Source organism: Chlorocebus sabaeus, chromosome 22 (genome assembly GCF_047675955.1).
Source record: "Chlorocebus sabaeus isolate Y175 chromosome 22, mChlSab1.0.hap1, whole genome shotgun sequence".
NCBI classification, from domain to species: Eukaryota; Metazoa; Chordata; class Mammalia; order Primates; family Cercopithecidae; genus Chlorocebus; species Chlorocebus sabaeus.
In genome coordinates this window covers 55,583,128-55,605,862 of record NC_132925.1, presented here as the reverse complement: position 1 = coordinate 55,605,862, position 22,735 = coordinate 55,583,128, and the positions used below count along the sequence as shown (strand labels likewise).

At 46.7% G+C, this 22,735-nt stretch overlaps 1 protein-coding gene across 3 annotated transcripts in view; it reads right to left on the bottom strand.

The window, feature by feature from the left end:
* Nucleotides 1–1,045: 1,045 nt before the first annotated feature.
* The window catches only part of SRGAP3 (SLIT-ROBO Rho GTPase activating protein 3), a 266,974-nt gene continuing 245,284 nt past the window's right edge, over nucleotides 1,046–22,735 (bottom strand). For 2 of the 3 annotated variants that reach the window (XM_007985125.3, XM_007985127.3), the window contains exons 19-22: nucleotides 14,797–14,977; nucleotides 13,366–13,515; nucleotides 10,971–11,298; nucleotides 1,046–6,404 (exon numbers count right to left, since the gene is read on the bottom strand). In XM_007985125.3, the coding sequence (XP_007983316.1) occupies nucleotides 5,991–6,404; nucleotides 10,971–11,298; nucleotides 13,366–13,515; nucleotides 14,797–14,977 (1,073 nt within the window). In that variant the 3' untranslated portion in view covers nucleotides 1,046–5,990. The remainder of the gene's footprint in view (nucleotides 6,405–10,970; nucleotides 11,299–13,365; nucleotides 13,516–14,796; nucleotides 14,978–22,735) is intronic. The other variant, XM_073009901.1, reaches the window with a different exon arrangement.

Genomic DNA, 22,735 nt, shown 5'->3' with positions numbered 1-22,735 from the left:
ATTCTGTTACAGCAACAGAAAATAGACTAAGACATTTTCATAGCAGAGGAGTCTGGAATTAGCAAGAGACCATCACTGAGTGATGAATGTTTTTGGTGGGAATGAGTCACTGAGGCTGCAAAGAGACCCTTCCATGAAGACCCAGCAGAGGTTTCATCACAAAGAGAGACTGAAAGCCATCACCATTTATCATTTTTCATGGGCAGCCCCACAATCTCCTTTGGGCAACTTGTATTCTTTCCTGATGCAAAGTCTTGGCAGGATGCAAAGGCCCTGAAGTATTCCTTGACTGCAACGAGCAGCAAGCTACCTTCATCATGAAATCCTGCCCCTAATCCTGCTATAATGAGTACAATGCTCAAATCAGAGGCAGTATGACAAACTTATAAGGAGCATGGCTTTGGAGTTAGGCAGACTGAATTCAAATTCTGGCTTCTCCACTTCCTAGCCTAACCTTGGGCAAGCTGTTTAGCCTCTCAGAGCCTCAGTTTCCTCATCTGCAGGACATAGTATAATAATGATACTTACCTTCAATGATGTATTGAGAATTAAATGAGAAAATACGGGTAAAGGGTTTAATATAGTGGCTGGGACAGAAATAAGTGGTCAACAAACAGTTCACAAACACACACAGGTAAAAAACAAAAGTCCAAGAGGTTGTATGACATTTGTAGACAATGAACATCAAAATGTTGCATGTGCCTTGATGCATCAGTACCCAGTGGCCTCTGATAATTTATCTTAAACTTTTGAAGACACTTTCTGCAGATGACAGCTACTACTCCCAACTTGCCTTTGCTTTGACATTTCCAAACCCTCTTTTCCCAGGAATCATCCTACAGTTAGTTACCTTCTTCAGTTAGCGCTACAATAGAAGTGGTCCTCCTTGTAACCTTACTTTCACCTTGTTGGATCTGAGCTAATGGACATTTCAAAGGTGGTTCCTAGGGGAAGCAGGCAGACAGTGTGGACTGGAGGACGGGGAGTCCCCCCAGGACCTCTCCACCCCTGATGTGCCACCTCGCCCTTTCAAAAACCACTGGAGCATGTTTGAGAAAAGTTAAGCTGTTTTATTTCACAGGATAGCTCCACGTCAAACCAGCAGGCACCATCAGAATACGCGACAGAGGATCCAACCAGACACTCTATAGGACGGGCGTTTGGTCATAAGGTAGAGAAACGATATCCAGAAGAGGGCAACATTTATCATCATGTGGGGACAGGCAACCAGCAATTTCCTAGGGTGGTTTTGGTTTGTTTTTCCTGTCACAATTTGGGGAGGAAGGAAACCAAAGGAAACAAAATAGACCAGCCACTCTGAAGCAATCAGAATCAAACCTATTGCCAAACCATGTAAACAGTCACACTGCCGGGAACAAGGGCCTGGGCAGAAACCCTAGCCAGGATCTACTTCCGTCTAAGGAAGGAAAAGTGCACTCTGGTTGTTCTGGTTCAAGGAACAGCTTTGTTATTTGCCGGGGACAGTTCACACAGAAAGGAGGTGTCAACAAGGGGCAGCAATGGCCATGTGGCCAGTCCCAGAGGGACAGTGGGACACTGGCAGATCAATCTCAGGGAGGTCAGGAGGGCTTGGACCTGACAGCAAAGTCCCTTCTCTCAGCTCCCCTGGGCAGCTTTGGATATGTGGGGAATGCTCTATGTGGCTGCTCAGAGGAGAGGAGACCCCAGAGAACCGGGGAAGTTGACATGAAATGTCAGCGTTAGCTCTGCACAGCAGAAAATCAGCTAGGCAACACCTCGGCTCACCCCTTTCTGCCTTTCCTCCCAGCCACCACCCCGACTCCCAGCCCAGCAGGGGCCAACCCCATGGTTGTGAGCCAGCCACTCTTCTTTCTGGGTTTCTCAGGAGAATGAGGCATTTGCTCTAGTGTGGAACCATCTGGATGTGTGAAAAGTTAGGAATAGAAAGACTGAGAGGAAGAACCATTACCCGAGTCCTCATGTTTTTCCATTAGCTGTGTACATGCACTGAGTGCCATATCACGACCAGGTCACGAGAAGTCCTCCACATTCGTGCCTCCTGAATGACAAAGAAATATACCCAACAAGGCACTCCAAGGGACTCCAACAGAGAAGAAAGCCCCACATAAAGGCCCCTTCCCACACTGGCTCCTCTTTGTGTACCACAAACCAGTTTTAAGTGTTTATAAGGCAGATCTCTGAACTGCTGGTTCCAGCCGATAGCCAAAATATGGCTCAATTTCCCTGTGTCTCTTCCCACTCCGATTTCTTCATTGAATAGAAACCTTTCATCCCTTGGGAATCCATCTCTCTCCTGACCCCTGGCCTGGTGACTTCAGAGAAAAGACTCCAAAGTCTAATTCCCAAGCTCGCAATTCCCTCCAATTGTGCACTCTGTCCGGGGTTCAAAAGGCGCTTCAAGGTGAGAAATCGTTAGCACTGAAACAAGGAAAGGCAAGAATTTTTCATAGAATCCCACAGCTCAGAGCAGCTCTTTAAGAGGAAAAGGGAATAAAAGGGGAGGGGGAGAGTGGGGTAGGAAGCACAGCTTGTTCTCAATTTTATCCAGAAAGCTCTTTAGCGGCAACTGAGCCACAAGGCCCAGGAAACTAGACCAGGAATTAATTGTCTTTGGTCAGTTTTAAATGAACAACTTGCTGGTTCATTCCTAAAATAGATTGAACATCGGTTATACATAAAGACAAAAGGCTTGACCTCAGGATAAGTCGAAGGTTAAGAAAAGAAATCATTCCATGAAGCAAAGAAAAAAAAAATGCCCGTTGTCAACTAACTGATCAGTACGGCTTTCAATAATGGTGATGAACAAGTAAGTAAACACCACTTCCCCTTGTACAATTGGTTATATTGAAGACTACTAACTAGGTTACTACATTTCCCCCACACTCACTGTACAGTTAGGTATTTGTTTGTTTTTACATTGATCTATCTACTAGGTGCAAAGATTTGGTGAGTGGCATTGGCTAAAATTTAATTGTAGCCTTTTTAAAAATTACAATTTCACATTTTAACAGTTACTTTCCAGCATTTAAGCAAATACAGCAATATATAGTGGACTAAAACAGGCAGGAGTCAGAAAGAGAAGGCCAATGTTTAGGGAACGTTGATGGCACTGAGTGCTGTGGAGGGTGACTGAGACATGCATAGTGCCAGATGAGGAAGTGGGAACAGGGGAGGGGGGCGGGGAAGTATTTTTCCACTTGGCCTGCGTCAAGGCTCAGATTTGGGGCTGGATGAGTGAGGAGACGTCTGCCATCTGCGTGTGTACATCCCTAAATGTGAACTCATCAGCCATTTCCCAATGGAAAAAAAAAATAGGTGCTTAAAGAAAACAGCTAAGACTCTGCCCTCAGAAAATTCAGTGAAAGGCAGGTCCATTTTCAGTAAGAAAAAAACAAAATCAGTCAATTCAGAGAAAAATCCACATGGTCTGATTGGTGTTATGTATATCAGGCAACAGATTTTTCTACTCTGATTGTTGCTTTTAATCTGGTAGTTGTGGCAGAGATTGCTATATTTTGCCTGGGAGGCTACTGGATTTAGGATCTGGGAGTATCTTGAGGGTAGAAATCAGAAGTCTTGTGTCCTGGCTGGACAGTATGGCGTCCAGCATGCGAACACATGACTTTAAGAGCCTGACGCAGCCTCTGCTCTTAACCAGTGTCAAATTCTGGGCAGGTCACAGCATAGCCCAAGGCCTTACTCTCTTAAGCTGTAAAATGGCAATAGCTTTCTGTGCTCCAAGGCAGATGGCCTTTCATATCCAGGAGCTAAAGAGAAGGGTTCATTCTAGGCCAAACAAGGGAGGTCAAGTTTGACACCGGCCTCTCCCTGAGATCCTTTTTCTGTTCCTTTCCTGATGCTCCCTTCCATTGTGCGGTGTCAAGTCCAGTCCTTCAGACAAGGTAGAGTGGCTTTACCCTCCTAACACATCTAGGTGCCAGTGACTTAACTAGGTCCCTCCCTTTGGGTGTATTTACCTTTTTGTCAGGGACCAGAGGAGAAGGCACCACTTAATCCAATGGGCTGAAATGTTAATGATGGAATCCAGGGCTCTTATTAAGATGGCAGGAAAATTCCACTGCTCACTTCTGAAATACCATTGGGAGGTTTTAAATAGAAGGGCTGAAGGGTTCTGATCTAAGACTTACCTTACTAATGACAATCACAAGAGCATTGTATTTATTCAATGTTTTCCAGTGTACACAGCTTGCTCACTGCTGTTTGACCTTTATTACCCTATTTTATGGAGCAGAAAAGCCAGGCTCAATGAGGTGAAGTGACAAACCCTAAGTCACAAGGCTCCTAAGTGCTTGGGGCTGGGACTCAGACTCTGGGCCTTTTGACTTCAAACTTCATTGGCCTCGAGAGAGAGGAAGCTTGGGAAGAGTAGGGAAAAGCCCCCGGGTCTGGCAGGAGAGGGTAAGTAACAGTGGCCTACAGGGCACACAGATTCGCCCATGTGCCATTATCCAGAAACAGCTCATCTCTGGAAGTGATCAGAAGAGGAGGTAAAATGAAATCAAAGGAGAGTGACCCGGAAGGGCTTTACTCGGCCAAAAAGCAAAGGCCTTGCTGTTACACATGAAGATCATGCACCCATTTCTATCACCACATTTTCACCTACACTAAATGTTCTGGAGGGAGTGAGTGAAGAGGGAGGGAAGGGAAGCTATGTCACTTGTATTAACTCAACCGACAGTGTCCTCTAGGACAGAAAGTGTCAAGGACTGCCCCTCCCTGGCCCCAGTCTGAACTGGGCGCTCACGGCTCATGCGTTTCATGCAAGACGGCACCAGCCACAGTGCGTCACAGCCTGATTTAAAATGAAAACGATGTGACTCAAAGTCTCCTTGCCTGTTTAGTTCCAAATCTGACACAGTATAATTAGTAGAACCAGGAAAAGAAAAAATTAAATAGTTTGAAAATGATATAAGTTAAACCTCTATAGTTACCACAGATTTATTCCTACAGCGTTTCTAGGTTTTGAAGTATTCCACACCACTGTATTTTTATTTTTCCCTTTTTCCCAACCACATGTAATACTGTGCTATGATGGGGCTTAGGTTCTCACTATCCCCTGCCTCTACACACAAACACAAGGATGTGGTAGTCAGGGGTCTTCTCGCCAACTTTCTCCCATGCCTTTGGGAGTACTGTTGGCCTTTGGCCTCCGGGTGGAAGGGCAGGGTCTCTGGGGTGGACGGGGGTGGGGGTTTCCTATGAAGGGTTCCCCACCTCTGGGAGCAGCCTGCTTGGGGGTACTGCCTGCCTCACCCTTCCTTGAGGGGCAGACTGTTCTGGAAGGCCACGACTTCTGGAGACAGTGGGAGTCTGTTTTCGTTTGTGTTTTTCTGCAGGTTAGTGGTATATTGCTTCATTCGCAGTTACTATGGGCCTCTAAGTTCTCCCAGAAAAGTCCCTGCAAATCCCACCAAATAACTCGGCGGGAGATGTTTGGTGGCATGGGTCTGAGGTAAATCTAAGTTTCATAAAAAGAAAAAGGAGATACTATATACACTTAGTATGTGTGTGTCCAGATCTAGTATATGTATATAGATGCATAAATATATATATATACACACACCTACAGACACATACATACATATACATGTGTATATATGCACACGTCGATATACACACACATATAGGTATGTAGAGAGAATGTCGAGAGAGGAAGTTTCCAGTGATGATATGCGGGAGAAGCCATGTGGTATTTTGCCTCCATGTTAGGAAATGCTGTGGCTGGGGCTGCTCCAGCTCCAGCACTCCTCTGGGCATCTGTTGACACGCGAGAGGTCCGTAGGATTCCCATGGCTGGACGTGAGCTGCAGCCAGTGCCTGGGCCTCAGCTCTGCACAGACACACCCTCCCAGACTGACCTCTGCCCTCCAAGGCCAGGGTCACTGGGAAGCACATGGAAGCCACCAAGGCCACCCTGGGCCGTGGCGAGCCACAGTGGGCCATGGCGGTGCGGCCCATCCTGCAGGTCACATGGTGCCCGACTTGTCCGCTGAGCTGTTGGGGAACATCTTCTCGGTGGGCGTCACGGCCGGGCTGCCCACGCCCGAGCTGCTGCTGCTGCTGGACCGGTGCTGGACCACCGGCCGCACGGGCCGCATGGGGGGCGGGCGGAGCTGGGCGCCAGCCAGGCGGGCGGACAGGGCTGGCTTGAAGGTGGTCATCATCTCGGTGGAGGAGCTGCTGCTGCGGCGCATGGCGGCATCGGGGTCGCGGATGACGATGGTGTGAAGGGGACTGGCGGGCTCCGAGCTGATGGGGCCTGGCGGGTTCTTCAGGGGCTCCAGGGTGTCCAGCACCACATCTGGCGCCTGCTTGACCGTGTTCTGCCTCTCGAGTTCCCGCAACTCGTGCAGAGCCGTGCTCATGGTCTTCTCGATGTCCTGGGGACAGAGAGAGCTGGGGTCAGCAGAGTCTGGAGACCTGGAGTCATGTCCCTCCTGTCTGCTAAGCAGCTTCCCTTCTTAGGGAGGCTCCCCAGAAGCCTCGCGGCAGGGATGGAGATTAAGTCCTCAGGATGTCTTATAATCCCATGGGAGACCCAATGTGGACATCCCCTGCATGCTGCCTTGCGCAGGAAATAGATTTAGTAAGGGCAGGTCAGACTACTGACAAAGAGGGCAGGCTCTGGAGTCAGACAGACACGGATTCAAATCCTGGCTCTACCACTTCCCTTGCTATGTGACCTTATGCAAGTTCCCTCACCCTCTGAGCCTCCAGAATCCTCATTTGTAAATGGCACATCATTATAATATGGACCTCAGGGAGTTGATGAGTGCATTAAATGATACAGTCCCTGTGAAGAGCCTGGTGTGACCCTTGGCACAGAGTAAGCACTCAAAAATACTAATGACAATAACAGTAGCAATAATAGCTAACACTAAGCACCAATCCAAACCCTGTCCCCTAATAATTCATTTAATCTTCACACTTCTAAGGTAGGAACTACCTTTATGCTCATGTCACACGTGAGGAAACGGAAGCTCAGACTGGTTAAGTAACTTGCCCAAGGTCACACAGCTAATTAGCAGCATAGCCCAAGTCTGAACCCAGGCAGTTCAGTACTTTTAGTTTTTAAAAAAATCCTTGGTCACAGAAAAATTTCTTGGAGATTATGTATCAGAATGTTCACAGTGCCCATCCCAGAATAGAGGGACTGCTACTCTCTTCTCTGTATTATAATCAGAAAATTTTGTTTTTTAAAAAGTGGAAATTTTAACAGGCAAGAAAAATCTTCTGCCTACATAATTCCCGAGGATGTTATAATATCTGAGAGCTCATCAGGAGGACAGCAGTCTGAAGTACTCAAAGAGAGAGAGCTCCCCACCGCCCAGGGCAGCCTGGGCTCATCATGCCCCAGGGCAGCTTCCCTCAGCTCCCGTCCCCTCATGCCCAAGGTGGTGCTGTAGCTGATAGGCAGCATTTAACCCAAGAGCCCTTGGACAGGCCACAGGGCCCTGGACTTTTGAGTAAAAAGACTCTGTGGCCAGTTGCTGACCGTGTGACCCTGAGCAAATCTCGATCACTCTGCACCATATTTTGTTCATCTGTTACAATCCCAGACATTTATTGTGAAGATGGGGTGAGATAATGGATGTGATGAAGCTTTGTAAACTGCCAGACGGTGGTTTACAAAATCCTTCTAGCCCAAGAGCCCCACGGGTTCCCATGACTGTTGACAGGGATGCCTCCGCATCCCACAGACGTGAGAGGAGCTGCTCGGGCTCAGCTGGGCCAGATCCCAACTGGCTTAGCGATCGAGGGCACCGTGAGGGATACTGCCTAAGCCACCACTGGTAGGTGCTGTGCGTAACCTCATGGAGGAATGATGACTATTAAGACAGGCTTGCTTTATTGCACATCCTAAAAAAAAATAAAAAGTATGAGTCTGGTGAAACAGATGGTGGGGATGGAGCCTGGAGATGCTGGGGCCGGCCCCTTTCTCTACCCTGGTCTTTTACATTCTCTTTCCCCTGTCTGCAGGTGGCTTCCTGCCTGCCCTAGGCCCCATGGCAGGCTTCAATCTGGCTGGGGTCAGGGTCCCGAGCTCTTTCTCCCCTCATTGTCACAGCTTATCCTTTTTGTTAGGGGACTATGGATGTCTGGCTAATGGCTAATATTAGCTTGTATGTTTCTCCACGATGTTTCATCCCTTGCCCCAGAACACTGGCAACTTTAAGAAAGGGTCTTTTGTGCCTTATTCAAAAGGAGGTGCTTTGGGGGCAATTTTCTGCAGGAAGGGAGGGAAGGCAGACCCCTCCCCCTCTCTGCTATGTGCCAGCCCTGCAGTGACACAGCCCACTTTCCTGGAGCCGAGTCACCCAATCATCAACCACTCTGCTTGAAGGAAGCTCCCTGTTGACCTCACTACTCTCTATTTGCTCTAGTCCAGCATGAGCTGCAAGGTGAAACTTTAATAAATAAAATGTAATTTTTGCCCCTCTACCACCATCACTACCCCCCCCCCCCCACCACCCTACCCCAGCAGAGTGAGCGGAAAGACAGAAAGCTCAGAAAAAGATCAGCTGAGTTGTTTAGGCTGCAGCCTTGCATTAGTCCGAGAGGTGATGCTGTGAGTCTCCAGAGCTGAGCGGCAGAGAGGCCCTAGGGGACAGAGTGGGGACCACAATTGCTTTTCATCTCCTCCTCAATTCGATCTTCCCACTTTGGATGGTCATGTTGCAAGTTCCACAAAGAGCCTTTTTAAGTGGGTTCACATCTAAATCATAAGGGATATTTTGAGACCAGAGAAATTTGGGTCACTCGACCTACTACTTGGGGTTCTTCAGCTGCCACTCCCCTTTGCAGCCTGCAAAGCCAAGGGCTCATCAGAGCCAATGCCAAGGCTGGAAGCTCTCCAGTGGCAGTGAACTATTTACATATCATTTACCACAATTCCCTATTTGACCTCTGTTAGTGAAAGGGGGTCTTGGATGGCAGCTGTCAAACTAGAGAGGGTGCAGATCCGTCTGCAAACTGAGAACACATGCAGCAATCCCCAAGTACATTCTAGGGGCAGGTCTTGTAACATGCTCCATGAATGAAGGTCAAAGAAGTCTGGGATATGGGGCCTGCCCTGTTTTCTTTCTTGGAGATTCACAATGCATATCTTTTAAGGCAGCAGTCCCCAATCTTTATGGCACCAGGCACCGTTTACGTGGAAGACAATTTTTCCACGGACAGGGGTCAGGAGGATGGTTTCGGGATGAAACTGTTCTACTTCACATCAGGCATTAGATTCTCCTAAGGAGAGCACTGCCTAGATCCCTCACATGCGCAGTTCACAATACAGTTCACGGCCTATGTGGATTTAATACTCCCGCTGATCTGACAGGAGGCAGAGCTCACACAATAATGGCTCCCGCTGCTCACCTCCTGCTGTGCAGCCTGGTTCCTAACAGGCCACAGATCCATCCATGGCCCGGGGGCTGAGGGCTCCGGCTTTAAAGGTTTTACAAGAAGTCTCACAGAGAAGCCACTCAACTTTGTCAGAGCAGCATTCCCCAAACCTTGCTGACCACAGAACATGTATTCCCTACCCACTCCCTAGCATCCTGTGGAACTACTCTGCTGTGACAGCTATTTTTAGAAACAGTTTTCTAGACTACATTTGATTCTTTATAAATGTAAAGGGCCCTGGGGCAGGCCTCAGGCCATCCTCTACCATAACTGGTAGAACTTTCTAGACTGGTAGAGTTTCCACATGATGGTGGGTACTAGGGTCATGTTTCCTAAAGTATAGGGGGACCAGCAGCTGGCATGCCTCCTTGGAAGGCACTGATCTTCAGGGACCCCTGGGAATGGGCATGGGGCCAAACTAGAGCCTGCTGGTGTGAACCGGAGTACTCATTGCTAGGTGTGCTGTTTCTGTGTTGGGTATTCCCTGGGAACCCTGCCTGGCCTCCTCTAGAACACAGCTCATGGCTCTCCGCCCTTCCTCCTTCTCCTTTTGAACAGGGATTCAAAGGCCACTCTCCACAGTAAAATTCTCACAGACCAGAAGGTTCCGATTGTCTCTGTTACCTTACATGGGAGAGAACACTAGGGAGAGGGTACATAATGGGCCTCCACACCAAATTCCAGAGACAAAAAAGTGGAAACTTCTCAAAATATGATAGAACTGTCGAAAAGCACATGAAACCAGCTATGCAAATTGTTAAACAAATCACAGTTCTATTCATTTGGCAAATGTAAAAATCATACAGATTGCTTCATCCAAATACAAAACAAACAAACAAAAGCCAACCCTCTAAGTACTGGAGAAGAACCTGGAACATTCTTCTCTTGCAGCTTCAGCTATTTAGTTCTGCCCACCCTTTGGGTCTCAGGTCAAGTCCTCCCAAGAGAAGTCTCTCTGTGCCTAGGTGCAATCCTCACATTTTAGGCTCTCAAAATACTTTGGACCACTCCTTAAAGGCACTCAATCAAACAACTATTTCACAACTACGTGTGTGTATTTGTTGATGTCTCTTTCTTTAAACTGTAAGCTCCATGTGGGCAGCGCCTGAGTCCATTTTAGGTCTTCATTGTACTGTTGGTGGCTAGCATGGTGACTGCCACATGATAGATGCTCAATCAATATTTGTCAATGAATAGATGAATGAAGAGAGAAATGAATGAATGAGTGAATGAATGAGTGAAAAACTGAATTATATCACTTTGTGTAGTGACCTGCCATTACCCCAGCCCCATAATCTGGCCAATGCCCTCTCCAGCCCTGGACACTGAGGGTGTTCAGCCTCTATAGGAACCCCAGCCGTGGCTGCTCCCAACCAGTCTCCATTCCCATGGGAAGCCCAGCAAGGGACAGGGAAGCCACTCACTCTCCTGTTCTCTGGCTTAGCCATGAGCCTGGCATAAAGGCCAAGGTGGCTCTCCGCTCCACGGATTCCCACCCGCTGCCCTCTGGGGCATTTGGCTGCCCAGCCTGCCTTCCCGCTGGCCCTTACTTCTGCCAGGGCCTCGGCCTCCAGGGACTTGTGGTCCCCTAGGCTGCTGTGCCTGGTGGAACCGCAGGTCGACCTCATAGAGTGCCCTTCGGAGAGCGCCTTCTTGTCAGGGTAGTTGATGCTGCCAGCGCTCCCGAACGTCGCCATCCTCCGCTTCTCAGGGCTCTCGATCCTCCCCCGGGTGAGGGGGATTTTGTGGGGGCTGCTGGGGCAGGCAGCGGCCCGGGGTGGCGTGTCTATGCTGGGGCCCAGGCCCCGGGGCGGGCTGTGTGTGTCGCCCCCGCTTCGGCGTCTGGGGATGGCCGCTCCGTCAGATCGCAACCGCACTCTGCAAAGGAGCCAGGGGGCGAGGGGCATGGGGCAGAGGTCAAGCCTGGCAAGTCTCAGAATGGGTGAGTCAACCCCATGCCACACACTACACGCTAGTCTAAGGAGCGGGTACAGTAAAGCCTCATTCAGCCAGACCCCATAATTCCACAATGAAAGACCTGGCTCAGCACACAGCTCAGCAGCAGGGGGAGGTCTAATGTGCAAACACAAAAGCATTTGGAGCACGGTGCTTCCAGGCCACAGACAGCTGTGCTGCCAACCACAAAATGCATCTGGTCTACATGCTAAGTCAAGGCCTACAGGATTCCAACCCTGGAAACGCTTTGGTGATGGTTAGTTGGGCTCATGATACCCTCTGAAAAAGTTCAGACATTTCCATGATTCTGAGGGGCTTCTAACTGGTCTGAAGCTTTGAGGCTTGACTGTACCAAAGTTACCAGCACCCTGCAAGCACAGGAGGGGTCCCATGGGAGCTGAAGACACTCTAACGTTGCCACCCAACCCCCAATCTCTCCAGAAGAGGGCTCCTTCTATGAGGCTTTTTTGTATCTTTGAAAACTAGTCATTCAAGAGTAAACCCTGCATGGCTGGACAGCCCTTTTGTGCATTTGGATACCTTTCCCACTTCAGGGAGGCTCTGGTGCAGTGAAAAGGGGATTAGGGTGTGTTTCAGGAGGGTGAGTTATTGCCCTGTGTCTGCCGCATGCTTTCCTGTGTCCTCTCTCAAGTCCACTTTATTAATCTGTTAAGTGGGTCTAAGTAAGATCCTTTGCCCACCCTTTACCTTTGCTTCAAGTGGGTTTGAAAGCACCTTGAAGATAAGAGGTTCTATACACAGGAGATTTTGCTGCATCCTACAGAGGTCACCAAGAGTCTGAAGGGCTAGACGTGGTGAGGGGAGAGGAAGAGGGACCGTGTGTTGGGAATGGATGATGACTAGGGACCAGCAGTGATTCAGATCCTAGTGCCACCAGCTGAGCTAAGCAGTGCTTGTGGGTGCCCCAGCAGAACCAAAGCATAGGTATTGGAGAGGAAGCAGTATTTAGAAAGAAAGAACAAGAGTGAAGGAGCTGAGGGAGGGATGAGGGAAAGGAAAAGAGAGGCAGAAGATATGGTCCTCCTAGAAGTCAGGGGACCATAACTTCTTTGTCTACCTACCCCAGCCTTCCACTTCCCTGACCTTCCCAATTCTACCATAGTGCCCTGAGCTATCTGCTGAACTGAATGGAATTTGCAGAAAAGAGGCATCAGGATTTTTACTGAAATAAGTTCATAAATTGTGTGTTCCCACTGCGACTGAATTTTTTGGGGGGCCTATCTGCAAATACCCACACGTGTAGGTTGATCACATGACCCCTCCACTGGAAAAAACACAGAATATGACATTTTGAGACTGCGACTAAAAAGGCAGTGAGAAACTGTCAGTTTTGCTTTTCTTTTCTTCTTATTTCCTCATTAATTTTTTAAAAATAATCATATACTTTGGATAATACCTGTTCTTCAGAATGACATGCACAGCTCCTTGCCTGGTAGAAAGGTCATGTGACACAGCCCGGCCCACACATAGGGAGCGAAAAAATTGGTAATACTGCTCCCTCCAAATAAGTGGGTGGAGTCGAGTGTCAATTTCCTTCAACACATGAGTAGGTGTGAGTTTTCTGTTTATGTAGTGCATTTCAGGGAATATGTGAGCTTTACATTTTTAAATACAACAACTCAGTTCTACAACAGAAAGCTGGAAGGAGGTGCAGGAACTGGAGAGAGGTAGGAAAAATACTTGCCAATTTGTATCTCTCTCACACATTATTATTATTTTAAACGAAAAAGCACTGAGTTCCCAACACATGTCTTTCCTCCTCCTCCTCCCAGCAATACAGGCTGGACTGTTTTATACCTGGCCGCCTTGGGCCAGTGCCAGCCAGCCTGCCCAGTGTGCCCATCGTATCTTGTGGGGAACAGGGGGCTGCAGGAGGCTCCTTCTCTCCTCTCTGCCCTTGTGCTTCTCCCAAATCAGACATGAACAGGCTTGACACTAGCAGGGAAAAAATGAATCCGCATATCCTACCGGCCCATCACCCCCCCAAAGCCGTAATCCGAGATGTGCTCCGTGGGGGACTGGAGGTCGTTTTTGGAGGAGGCCTTGTCATCCAGCAGTGGCCCACTGCTGGCCTCGCTGTCAGCCTTCTGGCTCAGGCTGTCGGAGAAGGCATCATCCCTGGGGAGAAGACAGACATGAATTGGAGGCGCCTTCCCCCAGAGAACCCAGCATATACAGGGCTCCCTGATACATGTCTGAGGGGCTGAATTAACACAACTTATGGTTACATTGTGCCCACAGTGCTTGCTAGGCCACTGCCCACTGGGTGCCTTCCCACCATGCATGCCCATTGCAACACTCCTGGTCAGTTTCCGCAGCTGGGACCCTCTTCTGTCCCACACCTACCTCCTCCTTTTTTCTCTTCTAGCTTGTTCATTCCCGGGCAACTCCAGGCTAGGAGAAGCTAAATGCTGCAGCATGTGTTGGAGAAATGGGGGGATGGAGTCTGCAGGCTGAGCACCAAGGGCTGAGTGCTGAGACTCTGTGTGACTCCATGAGAAATAGCTTCTGGCTAAGCAAGGGAGGAAGAAGCTGCCTCTGCCCCTCACCTCCCCACCCAGGGCTTGGGCCACTGTGACATGGCTCACAAGCTTGTAGGGGTGCTCTGCTGGCCTCCTTCCATGGTTCTCTGCCGTGGTGACTTGTCCCTGATCTCAGAGGTCTGGGGGCATTGGGAGGCTGCCGAGGGCCCTCCACTATGGCATTCCTCTGGCAGTCTGCTTGGCCCTGGCCTTTTCTCTGGCTGAGACCTCCTCTCTCCCATCACAATGTGGGCTTTTAATCCTCTTCCCTTGAGGCTCAGCTTGGTGGCTGCATGTACAGTAAATCTGTTCTGCCGAGCCTGACCAGAGCTCCCAAGGAATGTGTGCACTGGAAGCTTCCATGGCTTTCAAAGGAATGGAAAGTGCAGACTTTTTGTGGTAGGACTAGGCATTTGGGATGCAGGGCTCTTTTTTATTAACCCCTGAAATTATTTTTTGAAAAACAGTACCCTATTAATCAGAAACAAGGGCATGTTTCTGCCCATCCCCTAAGAGAGCTACCTCTGGAGTATAAAACGGTAGGCAGGGGAGGCCTAGGAGGTGGAGGCACATGGCAGGATCCCCTGGATACTGATTCAGGGTGATGGGACGCCCTGGGGGCTGTCAGTTGCATCAGGATGTAGGCCAGAGGCACCCAACACTGTTTCTGTGTGCTCAGAAGGAGGAATTTGGATATCTGTTAAGTGGATCACCATTTAAAGGGAAGTTAGATATTGCCCATTCTCACAGAAGACCAAGCGCATGATATCAAGGAGAGCAAATCGCCGGCATACAAGCTAGCACTCCCCTACGGTGCCCATTCCAGACATCACTAATCTATTTCAGCATTCTTCACAGAAGTCTCAACTCCACTCACATGTCCTGTACAACTATGTACTGATGGGGGATGAGTCCATCCACGCCGTTGTGCCGGCCCTCCCACCAGTCCTCCGAGGCGCGGTGGTACAGGAGCAGCGAGGCCCCCTTCTTGAAGGATAGCTCACGCGGGGACCGCCCCATGTAGTCAAACTTGGCAATAGCCTCGATCTGCTCCACTTCTGGAAGGAAAGCAAGGGAAAGAGCGTATCTGAGGTCAGCAAAGCAGCAGCTCAGGAGCCTCACTCAGATGGCCCTGGTTTCTCTGGGGAAGGACAGACCACACAGCTGGTGAGAACATGGACAGAACGCCTGGTGGGCTGGGGCTCAGGATCCTGGGGTCCTAGACTCAGATCCACCCTCCACCCCGTGACCTCAGGCAAACCATTAAACCTCTCAAAATGTAAAGAGGATGCTGATACATCCTCCTTTTCCACTGCCCTTCTTGTTCTCTACTTTTTAATGCTCATTAAGACAATATTGTAGAATTTTCTTTTTCTTCTACCCCTTAACACAAGTTCTATTAATATTTCTACTTTTCCATAAGCCCTTTTCCTCTTTGTCATTTATAATACTTTTAGTAATTTTTAATCTTTTGAGAGGCCACATCATGTATGCAGACTCTCATCTGTGCAAAATCCAATACAGGATTTTTAAGGATACCCAGACTCTTCAAAGCTCATTGTTAAGGACTGAATTGTGTCTCCCTCGAATCTATATGTTGAAGCCCTCACCCCCAACGTGACTGTATTTAAGATAGAGGCTTTAATTAATGTAAATGAGGCGATTAAAGTTAAATGAGGTCACAATGTGGGGTCATAATCCTAGGGCTGGTGTCTTTATAAGAGGAAGAGAGGCTGGGCATGGTGGCTCATGCCTATAAGCCCAACACGTTGGGAGGTTGAGGCAGAAGGATCGCTTGAGTCCAGGAGTTTGAGATCAGCCTGGGCAATATAGTGAGACTTCATCTCCAAAAAAAAATTTTTTTTTAATTAGCTGGGCATGGTAGCATGTGCCTGTGGTGCCAGCTACTCTAGGGCCCGAGGCAGGAAGATCACTTGAGCCTGGTAGGTCGAGGATGCAGTGAGCCATGATCATGCCGCTGTACTCCAGCATGGGTAACAGAGCGAGACCCTGTCTCAAAACAAACAAACGAAAGTTCTTGTACAAAAGCACATAGCTTAGTACAGATATTCATCAGGTATTCAGTTGACAGCAGCTGTCATGACTGTGATTATTAGTGGATTTGGCCTATGGGATGGGTCCAGAGAAGAGATGTTAAACTGCAGAGAGTTTAAGTGGTTTAAACTGTATGGTTTAAGGACCATACAGCTAGTGATATTTGGGGAAGAGACTTTTTGGGGAGCAGGGGATTGTGCCTACAGTTTATTCCACCTGTTTTATAGTTTCTACCCTAAGAAGTGTCCATATGTGGTGGAAAACTGATTTTGTATAGGTATTAATATTTTAAAGTAAGCACAAAGATGTTTAACATTATAATTCTTACTTTTTTTATTTTAATAGAGCAAAAGAATAACAAAAGCAACCCCTCTCTCTCTCTAGCCTGCAGATAGCTTCCCCATGCTGAGCTTTCTTGGGGCTCTCTATCTGCTCCATTCACTGTGGACAATCTTGTCTTCATTGATCTGTTCATCCACCTGTCCATCACATAGTTAAGCTCAGAATATTTATCACTTTTTAGTTGTGTGACCTTGGGATACCTAATTTTTCTTTCTATGCCTCAGTTTCCTCATCTGTTAAATGGAAATGGTAATAAACAGAACCTATCTTACAGAGTTATTAGAAGGATTAAGTGAGTTAATATACATGAAGTGTTTGCAACAGTGTCTGGCACATAGTACTCTATAAGAGTTATGCACATGTTGTTACCAGAGGCTGGTGCACTTCTAAGGGCCACAGATGGCATGGAAAATCAAAGAGCAGCAGGAGGAAACTCCCTTGTTCACGCCGCATCACTCCCCACCACACACATGCACCAGGGCTCCCCTCTGAAAGCAGCTGGCTCGAGAAGACCATGCTTGTGGCCCCAGAAGATGCAGTGGCTTTGGGATGTATTTAGCTCTTAGTGACTGAGGCAGCCTTCTACAGGGAGCAGGCCTCAAACAGTCAAATCAGCTTCCCCAGCTGGCTACCTGACAAATGTCTTTAAATGCTATTCTAACCAAGGTGATGGGAGAGAAGGAAGGAGGGAAGGAGGTGGGGAAGTGACAGCACCACTAAACTCAGATCTTGACTCAGAGTCACATCCTCAGTAAAACAGACAGAGATCTTGGTCCTTCTCTCTGCAGCATCTTTGAATCTCACATCCAGCCGTGTGCTGGAACTGCCTGCTAGCCCATCTGCCTGCCTCGTTACAAGAGTCAGAAAGGCCGCAGGGTTTGCAAGGGCAGGAGCTGAGCCCAGACAGCTGTGTGCTCCTGGGTTCACCCAGGGACTTCCTCTGACCCAGATTCCCCAAACTAAGAAAGGTGCTGACCTAAGCAGAGGTTTTCTGATACTCAGAGGGGCAGAGAGGGGCTGCCTCCGGTTCCTTGTTTCTGCCTTTACCATCACCAGAGCCTCTAGCAGTCACTGGACAGCGGCCTGAAGTTGAAAGAGTGGGGCAGCAAGGGGAGCAGAAAATGTGAGGGAAAGAAAACAGGAGGAACAGGGCTGAACCTCCAGCTCAGAGAAAGCACGTGTGTTTGCAGAAGTCGTTACATAAGTGTGTGTGGTGGAAACAGTAATAACAGCTCCCATTGATTATTACTAAGTCTGTTATTTGGGCTTCTCATGCCTGAAACAGAATATGTTTCTCCCCCTCATCACTCTCCCACACTCTGTTACACAAACTTACTTCATTCCCTCATCTTCCCCATCTCAGGAAACGGAACCACTGTCTACCTGCTCACCCAGGCCAATGCCCTGGCATGGCTCTGCACACCTCATCCATTAGCGACTCCTTCAGGCTGTCCCCTGGATCTGACCATGGCTCACCACCTCCCATGACACCCTCTTCACTTCCATACTTGCTTAGGTAGAGCCACTTCTCCCCACAGCAGCCTAGAGGGTCCTTTACAATCTTACAATCAGATCATAAAACTCTCCTGTTCAAAATCCTCAGAAGGCTTCCCATGGATCCTGGAACAAAACCCCAGTGTCTTCCCACTGCTCATTAGGCCCTCCAGGATCTCGGCCACGGAGACCTCTGAGACCTCATCTTCTCTGTCTCTCTCTCCTTCACTAGCTCAATCTGCTCTTGCCTCACTAACCTTCTTGATGTTTTTCCTCCAACATCCCAGTATGACATTTTTCAAACACAAAGTACAGTTGAAAGAATTTCACAGTGAACATGCATGGAACACAGTGAAATTCCACTATGCACATTTTACAATGCTAGATTTATCATATATCTATCCACCCCTCTATCTATCCATCTTATTTTTTAATGATTTTTAAATTAAGTTATAAACATCAGTATACTTTATCTCTAAACACTTCAGCATAAATATTCATAGAGTTGTTTATTTGTTTATTTGAGACAGGTTCTCACTCTGTCACTCAGGCTGGAGTGCAGTGGTGCAATCATGACTCACTGCAGCCTGAACCTCCTGAGATCAAGCAATTCTTCCACCTCAGCCCCCTGAGTAGCTGGGACTGAAGGCACATGCCGCGATGCCCAGCTAATTTTTTAAGTTTCTGTAGCAATTGGGGGTCTCACTATGTTGTCCAGGCTGGTCTTGAACTTCTGGATTCGAGCGATCCTCCTGCCTTGACCTCCCAAAGTGCTGGGATTACAGGCCTGAGCCACTACCCCCAGCTACAGAGCCTTCTTGATGCTTTTAAAACATGACAAGTGTCTTCCTGTTCCAGGACCTTTGTACTTCCTATTGCTTCTCCCTGGGATGTCTTTCTCCCAGATCTTTGCATTCATCCACACTCAACAAATATTTATTAATGCTATGTGCCATCTGATAATTTCATTCAGGTCTATACTCAAATGTCATTGCCTTACCAAGGCCTTTCCCAGCCACTCCCAACTATAGGAGTCCCAACTGCCAAATAACTTTCTAACACCTTCTCTTGCTTTATTTCTCTTCATGGCACTTATCACAGCCTGAAATTTATGTCTGTGTGTATGATGTGTGTATTTATGTTTGTGGTATGTGTGTGTGTATATATATATAGTATGTATATATACACATATACATATGTGTACACACATATAATTTTGAAACTTTACTATCAATCTTTCCTACTAAAGTGTGGGTACCATTAGGACAGATTTTCTTTTCTTACCTACTATATTCTGACTCCTAGAACAGACCCTGGGACAAACAGGCACCAAATATGTATTTATTGCTTGCATGAACAAATTCAACTTTTACTGGTACCAGGTGTTCTACTTACATTATCACATTTAATCTCGTAACAACATTTGAGGCACTACCCTCATTTCATAGATGAGGGAACTGAAGCTGGGTTGAATGATGGGCCTAGGGTTGGGTCACACCAGTAGATACAGTGATGAGATAACATCTGAGCTCAGGTCCCAGACATCATTAATAGAGGCTTCTAGATGTTTCTGAATTGTGCTAAGCTTATTCCTGCCACAAGGTCTTTGCTTCTGTATAGTGTAAATGTGACTATATAGATATGCAATGCTCTATGTTTGATGCAATTCAACTCTTGTGTATTGAGAGGCTAATTGTACCAGGTAAAAACCCTATGGGCTCTACAGCGAGGGAAGAGATGAACAGCCCAGCCCCTGAGCTAGAGGAGAGGTTGAGACTGTCTCGGTAGGAGCCCAGCTGGAGTCACACTTTAGAAAATCACTCCAGTGGCAAAGCAGAGCAGTGGAAGGATTGGAGGGGAGAAGCTGGAGGCAGCAGTGCTTCAGAGGCTGCTACACTGGTCCAGCCTCTGGACTAGCATGGGCTAGACATGGGCTTTTCTGGAGATGAAAAGACATGTTGAAGCTTTGCTTTCATTTCAGAATCTGAAGGCTGGACATTTATCCTTCTCTACCCATCACTCAATAGGAAGCTCAAATTCCTCTCTCTAGCCATGCCATCCCAGAGAACTCTGTTACAGGTCATGAGTCCTGCCTGCATGAAAGAGGGGATGGCTCCATTCCTCTCAATACAACTTCATGTCCCTCTGCCCACCCCACCCCTTACTTCATCCCCAGAAGTGAGAACACTAATCTCATGCAACCAGTTTACTAGAGGCCAAGTCACTGTATCAAAGGCAGAGAATGTGGGTGTACCTTCTCTTCTCCCTCATCCTCCTTGTGATGAGAGTAATGACAGAAGCCAGGGCCTGTTTACAGGGTCCCTCTTTTCTCCCCTTCTCACTCATGACCTTGGGTTCTTTCTTTGCATTTGGTGGTGGCACCAGCTGATACTGAGGTTTAGATTTAATTTAAAAAGAAAGGAGTGAGACCGACCTCTGGGATGACGGCATGAAGAGCTCCCCAGGGAAACTCAAGAAAAAATATAAAAAGTAAAAGAAAAAAAAAAACATTTCAAGCCCCTGGAAATGATCCTAAGGGCAAAAAGCAAATGAAGAAATATCTATTCAGGAAAATCTATAAAAACTTAGTGAGAAAGGTGAAAATCTCTGGTATTTGAACCAAGACTGCTCCCTCCCTCTACTCCTGTTCCAAGCTTGGGGAAATGGAGGCTCCAATCCAGATGACTGCAGCCAAGAACACAGGGCTTCCTCTCCCTTTACCATCTTCTAGTCACAGGGCTTTCTTCCTGGAAGGAGCAGGAGCTCAGTGATTCTCATCCTGCTCCTACTACCTGTTGCTGAGGCGAAGTCCCAGGTGAGTGGAGTGGAGAGACCAGGACTTCATTCTTCCACACAACCCCTACTCATGGAATGGTGGCTGTATTTTGGGCATGGCACCACTGAAAATGTGGGTGTTCTATCAATCTTGCCCCAGCTTGTGAGGTGGTAGCTGCATGGCAGGAGAAGTAAGTTAAGAGGATCTCTGGCTGCCCCTCCACAAAGCACTCAGTGGGGACATCACTCAGAAGATGCCATTGTCTCCATCCCCAGTCTCAGAGTCCTGGCTCAGATTTTCCCATGGGGGAGAAGCATCCCGTAAAACAGACAGCTCCTAATCTTGTCCCAAAGGAACTGACTTCAGTTGCAACAGAGCTTGGAGAAGTTCAAGTCGAAGAGCACTCTCAAGAACAGTGGAGGTTGTGTTGAAGGGCAATCCAGTGATGGTTCATGAATTTAATGAATATAGAAGCTAGACTATAAGGCAGATTGTTAGCAGAGGAGAACTGGGGAATAAGACAGCCAGGAAAAGTACTCCTGGGATCAGAAGAAATATCAAACACTGACTTCAGAAACTATCCCTATAATGGGGACAGAATTTGACTGCATTAATTTGTAGAGCAATTTAGGACCAAGGGTACTGTTGAAAGGATAGCAACCATCCAGCAATTAGTGGAGATTAACAGCCAGAAAGGATCAGGGAAAGAGACGTCTACCAAAACCACTGTCATCTCAGGGAAGGAGAACCCTACCAAAACCACTGTCATCCCACAGAGTAACATTTCCATATATCACTGAAATTAAGCTAGTATAAATAGAAGCTCATTCAAATAAGATGTATATGGTAAACCTTGGAGAAGCTACTAAAAACTAACTCAAAAATAGTAAGAGCAGAATACTGGTTGTCAGAGGCTAGGAAAGAAGGGGAGAGTATATGGGGAGCGATTGCTCAACAGGTCCAATGTTAGAGTTAGTTAGGATAAATAAGTTCCGGTGTTCTATTTTACAGTAGGTTGACTATAGTTAACAATAACATATTGTATGTTTCAAAATAGCTGGAATAGAGGAGATTTTGAATGTTTACACCACAAAGAAATAATATATTTATAACATGATGAATATACTGCTTACCTGAATTTAATCACTACACAATGTATGCATGTATTGCAATATCACATTGAATCCAATAAATATGTCCAATTATCTGTCCATCAAAAATTAAATAAAACTGTTAAAAATAAAATACAGTGAAAACATCATTAAAGAAGTTTAAATGCTATCTTAGAAAATATTCACTAAATGCTATATTAGAAAATATGCAAAAGAAATCAGTAAAGAAGGAATAGAGGAACAAAAAAGATATGAGACACATAGAAAACAAAAAGTAAAATGGCAGACATAAATCCAACTATATAAGTGATAATATTAAATGTGAATGGATTAAACAATCCAATTAAAATGCAGAGATTATCAGACTGGATAAAATAACATAATTTAACTGTATGCTGGCTACAAAAGACACACTTTAGATTCAAAGATACAATTAGAGTGAAAGTGAAAGGATGGAAAAATATATTATGCAGACTGGAACCACAGGAAAGCTAGAATGACTATACTAATATTGATAAAATAGACTTTAAAACTAAAAATATTGCTAGAGATAAACAGCAGCATTTCATAATGATAAAAATTTTGGTCTATCAAGATATAAAGAATTACAAACAAAATGTACCTAATAAAAGAGCAGCAAAATACATGAAGCAAAAATGGACAAAAACAAAGAAAGAAATAGACAATCAAAAATAATTATTACAGATTTCAATACTCCACTCTCAATAATGGAAAGAACAACTAGACAGAAGAAAAAAGAGGAAACAGAAGACTTAAACAACACTATAAACCAAATAGACCTAACAGGCATCTATAGAACACACCACTCAGCAAGAGACTACACATTCTTTTTAACTGCACATGGAACATTCTCTTGGGTGTGCCCTATGCTAGTCCATAAAACAAACATCAATAATTCAAAATGATACAAATAATACAAAATGTATTCTTCTACCACAGTAGGATAAAATTATTGATTTCTTCTACAGAAGAAGTTTCTTCTAAAGTAGGAATCAATAGCAGGAAAAAAATTGGGA